Raw genomic sequence first — 11,340 nt, 5'->3', positions numbered from 1 at the left:
AGAGAGGGAAGCCAAGAAACAGACTCTTAACTCTAGAGAACACCCTGATGATCACCGGAGAGGAAGGGGTGGGGAGATGGGGAAGCAGGTGGTGGGGAAGCAGGAGCGCACCTGTCATCCTGAGCACCTGGAACTCTTGAATCACTCATTGTACTCCTGAAACAGATACAATACTGTATGCCAAGTAACTGGAATTAAAATAGAGATGTAAAAGCAATAAAAAATAAAAATAAAAATTAGGTGTTTGGACTTTATTTCTACATTTTCATGTTAAAGTTAAAACACATGCAAAAACAAATAAAAAACCCCCCAAACCCGGGTCCTCTGCAAAACTCTGAACTTTGACACGCGATGAAATGTAGGCAACCACCACCTCCTAACACTTTCCCAACAGCCTGTGGAAGTGGGTGTTTCTGCAGACATGACTGAGTTCATTGATTGATTACGTTATCAGAGACCTATTGAGTAATTACGTACAAAGATGACAGCACGCATGCATACTGCACTGTGAAAGTCTAAGACAAGAAATTTATATTCTGAAAGTCAGAAGTAAGTAAATAAATACTGTAAAGACCAAAGCTGTAAACTTGATTTGTTTTATCATTACTAAGAACCAGTGTCTCCTCAATATAAGAAATTATTTTCAGCCTCAGAAATTTTAATTTGGCTTGCATCAGAAATGGCCAGCGCCTAAGGGCCATTCGCTATAAACTCTGCAACGGTGGGGATTTGCTATGTCTCAGTTTGCTATACCCTGGACACTGAGGTTTGCACGTCAGCTGAGAAAGCAGGAGACAACAGGTCGGGCAAACAGTCATGGAAACTTTGACTTGCTCTTCAAGACAGTCATTGGCCTTAAACATGGACAGCAAAGAACTCTGTGTTAATATATCGAACACAATTCAGCAAGCCTTTAGCATAAAAGTATTGGATGAGAGTCTAGGGACCGAATGTTCTGTAGCCTGGAAGAAAGAGATTTTAGCATGAATAATAGAGCAAACAGACAAAAGGAACTATTTTGCAAAGTATGTTATGATCTCTAAATCATGCTAGCATAAAATACCAGACAGACAGTATGGTAGGTGCCCAGAGCAACTGTCCACATTAGGATGAAAGAAGCTTTCTCAGAAGCAACAGCACGATAGTTGGATATTGAAAAATGGTGACCGTCTACTCCCTGCTGAAAAGCCAGGGAGTTGGGAAACAGAGGCCACGTTCAGAGAGTGGTTGGCGGCACCCAAAGCCTGAGGCTCTCACAGCCAGCAGAGACTCAGGCAGGGTGTGGGCTGTGACCTAGCCGTGAAGATGCCAGCCCATACTCTGAGGAGTTTGCCCTGTATTTGTTCAGTCAAAGACACCATCTGTGTTCAGGGAACTAAACTGGTTAGACTGGGGAGGCTGGCAAGAATGGCAAGGATGAGCCAGCCCTACGGGGAACAGGGAGAAGTAGCCTCTAGCACACAGAACATATGAGCTAGAAACCTTCGTGTATTCCTGAAGGAGTGATTGCTCTCTCTGCATCTGAATACTCAGGAAAAGTGAGGGCACCAGCCATCCACAGGGGCTGCTAGTGGGAACAGAGGGCTGTGCAGGTAAGTCTAGTAACGACAGTATGTGCCAATTATACCGGCTAACGGAGCAGACGCTGGAACCACAGGTGCCTGACCTGCCTTGTGTGGATAAGGTGGCACCTAATCACTTCCCCTTAATTGTTTTTTAAGTAAACTCTACTCCCAACGTGGGGTCGAACTCATGACCCCGAGATCAAGAGTCACACGCTCTACCGACTGAGCCAGCCAGGCGCCCCTCACCTTTCCTTTTTACATGGCATTGCAGAAAAGCATCTGATTTTTTGAAAGTTATTAAGAGCAGACTCGATCTCTTGCCTATTAAAGCAAATATAGCAAACTGCTGATATTTGTTAAATTTGGCTTGTGTCTATAATTCTGTTTTCTGGATGTTTATATTTTAAAATAATGGATATAATTTTCAGTGTTCGGTTAAGTTAGTGTATACTGGGAGCATTTCAAATAATGGATACATTAAACACCTTTCACTGCTTAAAAGCAAAGCAAAAAAAAAAAAAAAAAAGAAAGAAAGAAAGAAAGAAAACACCTGAATTCTTTGAAACCAGATTTTTTAAACATTGTATACATACAACATTTGTGTTGGGGGAACAGAGAGGAGAGTTTCTTAAACATATGCATGTTGCTACAGATTTTTAAAATGGGTAAGAATCTATCTCTTAAACCTGTTTCATTGTGCAAAGAAGAAGAAGAAATTGAAAGTGTCAAAAAGCCCAAAGAAAAATGCTGAAATGTCAGCTTCAAGGCATGTATGTAATCTCCTTGTGTCAAGGAGACACAAGGAGATTACACTTCTGCACCAGCCCTGGTGCAGGGTGGGGACGCGTCTCACATGTGCTGCAAGAAGGAATAAAATGCAGAGCTTTGAAATTACCCCAGACTTCCGTGAAATGTACAAGGGCTGACAGACCCACGCAACGACACAGGAAAGATCCTGTGACTGAAAGAGCACATCTCGCTTGGATGTCTGGAACGCCAGGTTCGATCATTTCCAGAGTACATGTCGCTTCGCATGGGAGATATGCAGGTTGAATAACTTGAAGTACATGTGTGTGTTACGTCTGAAAGCGCTATTTCCCTTTTCAACCCAAAGAAGTCACTTAACAACAATTAAAGGGACCCAAGGAGCAGACCTATGGGAATACTAAGAATTATGGCTCTCCAACACGTCTGCATGTGAACTTTGAGGTTCCTTTTCAGGACCGTGTCCAAACCAGAATATTTTGGAATCGGATAACTTGGACGTGTATTTTCCTCTTTTTATAATGCAGTTATTAATGTTGAATGAATAGAACAATGTCACTGTTAAAAACTTTTGCAAAAGATTCTATGGGAAAAAAAGAAAATAAAATTTCAATGTGCTACCACCTTCTAGACAGGGAACCCCACACTCATGGCAAGAACTAACCTAAGAAAAATAAGTCTCTCTTAGACAAAAATGCAAATAGCATCATTCTACATTAAGGATACGCAGTGTCATTAACCCAGATTGGGCCACATGTGTGGTTTACGTAGCGTTCTTACGTGGAAAGAGGAATGAGGTGTTCGTCCCAGAGAGAGACAGGGACTTACTTCAGTGTAAGAACAGCTGCTGTGTTCCAGATCTCCACACTGCACCTGGGACAAGGGCGGGTCACACTTTTAGAGCATGAGCAAGTCTGTTTCCCAAGGTGCTTTCCTGTTCACTTTATACGACAAAGTCCCAGGTTTCCCGAAATTCTCACAGGTCCCCCCGTACTTACTGCAGAGCTCACCACCCATGCAGGTGGGGACTTACATCATCACGGGAGGCAGGGAGACCCTGGGCCTCTGACTGAGTCTAACTGTAGCATGTCTCCTGGGGAGAGAAGAGGCTGCTTTGTGTACTGTTAGCAATAGTCAATGACCCACCTCCCAGTGGGGATTGGAGCCCACTGTTGGCAAAATCGTAATTTATATAACCTCGTCTCCAAAGAAAATCTACCTTTGGATAATAGAGTGATGATGGCCAATGTCTAGTAGCCTTTAGTTTAGTACGGAAGTTTAAGTTTTGGAAAGCAACGAGCTAGTAATTCCCCTGAGTGTTTTCTTGAAAATCTATGTGTGTGGAGCCCATTTGGCCCACGGCGGTTCGTGATAAACAAGATTCAAATTAAGCGTAAGCATATGTAAAGTTCTTGAGGCTTCGGTTAGTGCTGGCTGTACATTTATTAAGGTACATAGTGGTTCATGTTTTCAATAATGACAAATATATCCATTTTTCTTCATTAGTCAACCTTTAATGATTGAAGGGGTTTCTTAGATACTGCGTGATATTTTGGTATTCTCTGCTCTTTTCAGGGAAGTTTTCCAACTTTCCTTTGAAAGTTGAAAAGGAAAGTTGAAAGTTTCCTTGACTTGACCTCCTGCCACAATGCACTATAATTTCTTACTCATGTTAAGTCTAGGGCCAAAAGCCCATGAAGACAAGAAACCATGCTTTATTCTCTTTTTTGTCATCAGATGATTTGTACCTAATCGCTGCTTAATTCAAAATTTTGGAATAAATAAAAATATGGAAGAAAAAAAAAACGTTCAAAGATTCAGATAATGACAATCATTATTTCTCACTGTATACCTATTAAGACTGGTCACCTTCCCCAGCAGTGTGCCGGGGGTCAGTGTGATTGCTAAAGGCAGAGATATTCTGATATATGCATTGCTCACGGATCGGGATCTGCAGTGGCTTCTCCTGCTCCCCTGTCCAAATGAGGAGAGGCAAAATTCGTTTGGGATTACAGGTAACCACACAAAAGTAGCTGAACACATGTGGCACGCTGTGTTCACAAACTGGCTGGGATGCGCCTCTCTCTGCTCAGGAAGGACGCCTAATACAGGGCCATCTTTCACAGTCTACACTGCCCCTTACAGAGGGGAGCTGATCGTTCTGGTAAGAAACACACATCCACTGAGAGGACAGGTGGGAATCCCTGCACTGCATCTGGATTCCAGGTGGAGACTGCCTGGGGCTTGGGTTTTCCTCTACTCTGCTCCAGACTCAAGAAACCCCCCTATTTCACTGTGCGCTTCAGCCTGGTAGGATGGTAAGGCAAACTGTCCATCCTGCCCCATTGCTTGGCTTACGAGATGATTGAAGGCATGCCCGCAAGAGAAAGTAATGTGCATGAGAATGAGCCCTATGCTTGTGTTCATCTCTGGTCCCCAACACGGGAGCCTTGAATACACAGAAAAAGTGCGTGTCGGTTAACTTTGTACCTTCCTCTCCCAAATGACTGAGAATGGAGGTGAGCAAAGCAGGGAGTCATCACGAGTAGGAAGCATGTTTGTGCAAAGGAGACCGGATCTTGTCAGGACAGACACGGGGTCTGTCTCTGTAACGAGACAGAACGGGGTGGGGGGCAGGATTTCAGTATTTCGTTGTCTTATGGTCCATCGACGGGCGCACTGTTCCAAGGAGTGAAGCAGAAGCCAGCCACCACTTATAAGCTCGCATGAGAGAATCGGGAACTGAAGACGATATGCAGGTACACAGTGAGCACGGTTGACAACACGGCATTTTTAATCTGTATCTATAGAAAACATTTATATAAGCTCTCTAATAGAGGGATTATAGAAATACATTTAATATAGAATAGTGTACTTCAGTGTACTTACTGTGAAAATAGCACATTTATTTAGAGAGAGGGTTTATGCCCAAAGTTCTTGTGGACGTTTGGAAACACACCCATTTCCTTCTTTTGCAGTAACTGTTAGCAAGAAACGCAAAAGTACCAACCATGTTCCATCGTCCTCATCAAAAAGTCTTCTCCTGTTGAATGCTATTCCCCAGAGTCATCATCTAGAATGTTCCCATCAGTAAAATGTTCTAGAAAAACTTTTTTTTGTTTATGTTTTTGTTTGCGGTCCCGGGTCTACATCTGCCGGCACTCGTGCCTCGTGCACATGGCCTGCCTCTCAATCCTCCACGTGCCCTCCTCGTAAGTGCAGTGACAGATGGTGCACTCGTCCGTCTTGACTTCTCTCCCAGCTGGGATGACCGCCGTCTCCGCAAAGCAGTTTGGGCCTGCAACGCAGAAGAACATTTATATTAGCAGTGTGCATGAATACGTAATGCATTTCATTAGGTAGCCAGCTTTACAGGATGTGTTTTATTCCCTCTCCTATGAATGACGGTGGCAAAGTGACAACTTAAATGATACGAAGCACTCCCACGTTTGTCCTGAAAATGAAACTGATGTTATTTCCATTTTTTATGAGAGGCCATACTGTGATTTTCACTAACTGTTCCATTCGGGGGCCTTCTACAGAAGTCCAATCTGCAATCATTGGATTTAATTAATTCTAAGAAATCACAGAAAAAAGCTAATTAACTGTGACTTTCAAAGACAACCAGCCTTATTCTTCATGGCACCTTTACAGGAGGAAGTTTAAATAAGCAAACTTCCTGGAGTCATAGTAAGCCCCGTGTAACTGCTGCACCTCTCAGAGCCGGTGTTTGAACATAGGCCCCCAGGGGGCTCTTCAAACACTGGCTGCTGGTCCCAACCCCGCAGTTCTGATTCATTCGGTGTGGGATGGGGCTGGAGAACAAGCTTTGGTGACACGTTCCCACATGCTATGTGCTACTACTGCCACTGCCGGTCTGGGATCCCCTTCGGAAAGCACCATTTAGCACTGGACCAGGCCTGTACATTCCACAGGCTTCCAGATCTGCTCTACCTCCGACCTCCCTGTAAAATGGACACATGAGTACTTACTGGGGCCTAAATAAGGCGCCCCACCCCCAGCTTTGAACTTCAACACTGAGTCAGTCTCATTCTCCCTTCTCTGCATCTGTAGTCTTTGATAACATGCTCACTACCAAAATATGTTTAATTGTGATGTTCACAGCCATAAAAGAGATGAGAAACATTCGCCTGCAAGTTTTTTTGTTTTGTTTTGTTTTAACAAACTAATCCAAATAAGCTCCAGGATAAAAACTGGCTCTTATAATTCTGCTTTTCACATTAGCCAAGAGGTCGATGTCATCCTCTGGAACCTGTACCCCAGTATACACAGCCCCTTCTCCCTGCCAGGGCTCTGGCTTCTTCTTGCCCCTGGCCCTTCCTACTCAGACACGGCCCTAGGATTCAGCCCTTGACTTATTTTTTCTCCACCGGAGACCTCGAAGCGTTCACAATCATCCTTCTGGGGATGAATCCAAATTGAGGCTCCACTCCTCTCTCTCGAGCGCTGGTTCTGTATATCCAGCCTTACCAGGTGTGGTCAAGAACCTCTCCTCCGTCAGTTTTGGCGAATTACAGTATTTTAAATACAGACCCTCACCCACTCAGTTGGTCAACGTGAGATCCTCCATCTCTGCACATTCCCGCACAACCCACTTGGGGCTCCTCCCGACCTCTGTGCCCCAGGATGGCTTCCTCAGCTCTCTGTGTGAGGTGAGAGCCCAACAGTGGCATGGCAGCTGCTCTGGGCAGGACCCACTTTGTCCACACTGTGGCACGTGAAACACCTGTGAAATCTACATTCCCTCTAGCTGTCTTTAGCATGTTTCTTTATTTCTGTTTGTTTCTTTTGCAGAGTTTAATCTAAGGACACAATCTCCTTCTCATTTTCCCTAATATCTCTCAGTGTGCTCTTCACACAGAAGACACATTTAGAAGACACAACTGACCAGAAATCCGGTACTTGTGGGTGTAGGTCCTTACAGGTCTCCTCTCCAGAAAAATCTGGATTCAAATGTGATACCTCTGCTTAATAGTTATGTGATCTTGGACTAAGTAATTTCATTGTTTTGAGCTTTAATAGTCTCTTTTACAGAAAGGCAGAGGACCCGGATAGACACTTTTCCAAAGAAGGCGTTTGGATGGCCAACAGACACATGCAAAGGGGCTCCACATCACTCATCATCAGGGAAATGCAAATCAAAACCACAATGAGCTATCGCCTCACACCTGTCAGAATGGAAAAAAAAAACAAAAAACAAAAAAACAAGCCAACAATAAACAAACAAACAAAAAACAAGAAATAACAAGTGCTGGTGGAGATGTAGAGAGGTCTAAACCCTCATGCACTGTCAGTGGGAATGCAACCGGGGGCAGCCCCAGTGGAATACAGTATGGAAGTTCCTCAAAAAATGAAAAATAGAAATGTCATATAAGCCAACAGTCCTGCTACTGAGTATTTACTAACTTGAAAGGGTGCCTGCACCCCCATGTTGTAGCAACATAATTTACAATCACCAAGCTATGGAAGCAACCTAAAAGTCCATTGATAGGTGAATGGACAAAGAAGGTGTGGAATATATACGCACTGGAATATTAGTCAGCCATAAGAAAGAATGAGATCTTGCCACTTGTAACGACGTGGATGGACCTAGAAAGTATTACGCTAAGGGAAATAAGTCATTCAGAAAAAGGCAAATACCATATGGTTATATGTTTATGCATGTGGATGCTTAATTATTCTACCAACATTTGTTAAAAAGATCATCTTTTCTTCATGATACTGTGTTTACTTCAAGATCAGGTCACTCTATGTATTTGGACTTATATTTGGGTTCTCAATTCTGTTTATTGACCAGGTTATATATTCTTTTGCCAATACCAATGACTGTCATTTCATGTGGGCTGTCAAACATGTAGGCACAGAATTGTTCCTAGTATTCCCCTGTTACCCTTCTAACATCTGTAGGATCTGGAGTGATGTCCCCTATATCATGGTATTAGTGGTTTGTGTCCTCTCTCTTCTTCCCCTAGTTAGCCTGGCTAGAGGCGTCTCAATTCTATTGATTTTTTTTTTTTTTCAAAGAACCAACTCTTGGTCTGTTTGACTTTCTCTGTTTCTCATTTTTTTTTAAGATTTTATTTATTTATTTGACAGAGAGAGAGAGAGATCAGGCGCCCCTCTGTTTCTCATTTTGAATGAAATTTATTTCTGCTCAAATTTTTATTATTATTTTTTCTTCTGCTTCCTTTGGATTTAATTTGCTTTTCTCTTTCAATGTTTCTTAGATGGGAGTTCAAATTGATTTCAGTATTTTCTTATTTTCTAATATATACATTCAATGCCTTAAGTATCCCTCCAATCCCCACTTTTGCTGCATCCCACAAATTCTGATCATTGTGTTTTCATTTTAATGAAGTTCAAAAAGTTTTAAAATTTTTAAAATGTTTAAAATTTCTCTTGAGACTCCTTTTTTGATTTGTGTGTTTTTTTTGGAAGGCTGTTGTGCCCCTCCAAGTATCTGCGGATTTTTCAGATATCTTTCTCTTATTGATTTCTGATTTAATTCCACTGTGGACGGAGAGCAGACACTGTATGACTTCTGTTCGTTTACATGTGACACAGTGTGTTTTATGGCCCAGGTTGAGCTCCATCTTGGTAAATATGCCATGAGAACTCGAGAAGAATGTGTATTGTGCCATTGTTGGGTAAAGTAGCCAATAGATATCAACTATATTCAGTTGATTGACAGTACTGTGTTCAACTACGCCCTTACTCATTTTTTGCCTCCTAGATCTGTCCATTTCCAATAAGAGATGTTGGAGTCTCCCACTGTAATAGTGAATTCATGTGTTTCTTCTTGCAGTTCCATCAGTTTTTGTCTCTTGTACTCTGAAATTCTGTTGTTGAAGAATACATGTTGAGGGTTATTATATCTTCTTGGACAACTGACCCATTTATCATTATGTAATTACCTGCTTTATCTTGGATATCCTTCTTTGCTTTGAAGTCTACTCAAATTAATACAGTTACTTCTGGGGGCACCTGGGTGGCTCAGTGGGTTAAAGCCTCTGCCTTCGGCTCAGGTCATGATCCCAGAGTCCTGGGATCAAGCCCCACATCGGGCTTTCTGCTCGGTGGAGAGCCTGCTTCCCTCCCTCTCTCTCTGCCTGCCTCTCTGCCTGCTTGTGATCTCTGTCTGTCAAATAAATAATAAAATCTTAAAAAAAAATACAGCTACTTCTGCTTTCCTTTTGTTAGCATTAGAATGCTTTATTTTTCTCCATGCACTTACTTTTAATATATATATGTTTTATATTTAAAATGGGTTCCTCATAGACAATACATATACATAGCTGGATCTTACTTTCTGATCTGTTCTACTTCTGTCTCTTAGGCCACTAACATTTGGAGTGATTATTGAGAGTTGCCTAGGTGGCTCAGTCAGTTCAGGATCCAACTCTTGGTTTGGGCTCCAGTCATGATCTCAGGGTCATGAGACTGAGCCCCATGTCAGGTTCCATGCTCAGTGGGGAGTCTGCTTGAAGATTCTCTCCCTCTTCCCCTCCCCCGACTTGTGCACACTAATGCACCCTCTCTCTAAAATAAAAAAAAATCTTTGAAACAAATAGAGTGATCATTGATATAATTGGATTTCTAGCTACCATATTTTTTACTCTTTTCTACTTGTTGCTTTTATTCTTTGTTCTTATTTTTATTTCCTTCTCTTTCTGCCTTTTCTGATTTAACTTAGCACTTTATAGGATCAGATTTTCTCTCCTTCTTAAACATATGTTGCACTTTTTTTTTTTAACTAATCCAAGCCCACTTTCAAATAACACTATTGAGCTTCAAGAATAGTGTGAATAATGACAAATAACAAATAATCCCAATCCTCCCTCCCAGCTATTGCAGCTATATTATTATTAATTTCACTTATTCATAAGCATAAACTATTCAACTATGTATCAGCATATGTAACTGGATCTATGGTTAATAGTGTCATTTTGAATGAACTATTATCTGTTAGATCACTGAAGTTTAAGAAAAATAAGGGGCATCTGGGTGGCTCAGTCAGGTAAGTGTCCAACTCTTGACTTTGGCTCAGATCATAATCTCAGGGTCATGAGATTAAGTGCTATGTCCAGCCCCGAGTTGGGCTCCATGCTGGTCATGGGGCCTGCTTAAGATTCTCTCTCCCTCTCCTTCTGTCCCTCCCCACTGCATGCACACGCTCAATCTCTCTTTAAAAAAAAAAAAAAGGTTAAGAAAAATAAGTTTTTTTTCTACCTTTCCTTATTCATTCTCTGATGCTCTTCCTTTACATAGATTCAAGTGCCTGCATCTCACCTTCTCTCTCTCTCTAAAGAGCTTCTCTTAACATTTCTTGCAAGGGAGGTCCACTGGCAGAAAGCTCCCTTAATTTTTATTAGTCTGATAAAGTCTTTATTTCTCTTTCAGTTTTCAAGGATATTTTTGTAGGGTATAGAATTCTCTCAATACGAAATATTTTAATATACACTACTTGCTTCAGTGGTTTCCAAAGACAAGTCGGATGTGATCCCTGTATTTGCTCCTCTATGGGTGAGGTGCTTTGGCCTCTGTTTCTTCTCTGTTTCTCTTAAGAGTCTTTCCTTATCTTTAATTTTCTGAAGTTTGACTATGGTATGCCTAGGTGTAGGGTTTTTTTATTGTTGTTGTTGTTTTATTGTTTTTTTATTGTTGTTGTTTTGGGGTTTTTTTGTTTTGGGGTTTTGGGGGGCACTTATTCTGCATGGAGTTCTTGAGCTTCCTAGATCCATAGGTTGGTGTGTATAATATTAATTTGGGGGGAATTCTCAGTTACTAACTCAAATATTGCTTCTGTTCTTTATGTGTCTCCCCCTTCTGGGATTTCCATTATGCATACATTATACCTTCTGTAGCTGTTCCGTGGTTCTTGGATAGATTGCTGATCAGCCAGCAAAGGCATTCTTCATTTATGTCAGTGTTTTTGATATTTCTATAGCATTCTGAAATTTATTTTTGGTTCTTTCTTAGAGCTTCCATC

General features: G+C 41.7%; 1 protein-coding gene across 3 annotated transcripts in view; it reads right to left on the bottom strand.

The window, feature by feature from the left end:
• Positions 1 to 242: 242 nt before the first annotated feature.
• The window catches only part of VWC2 (von Willebrand factor C domain containing 2), a 101,312-nt gene continuing 90,214 nt past the window's right edge, over positions 243 to 11,340 (bottom strand). For 2 of the 3 annotated variants that reach the window (XM_032305581.1, XM_032305580.1), the window contains one exon: positions 243 to 5,628. In XM_032305581.1, the coding sequence (XP_032161472.1) occupies positions 5,477 to 5,628 (152 nt within the window). In that variant the 3' untranslated portion in view covers positions 243 to 5,476. The remainder of the gene's footprint in view (positions 5,629 to 11,340) is intronic. The other variant, XR_004277004.1, reaches the window with a different exon arrangement.

The sequence above is a fragment of the Mustela erminea genome, chromosome 11 (assembly GCF_009829155.1).
Source record: "Mustela erminea isolate mMusErm1 chromosome 11, mMusErm1.Pri, whole genome shotgun sequence".
Taxonomy (NCBI): Eukaryota; Metazoa; Chordata; class Mammalia; order Carnivora; family Mustelidae; genus Mustela; species Mustela erminea.
This window is presented reverse-complemented; position numbering and strand designations above follow the sequence as displayed.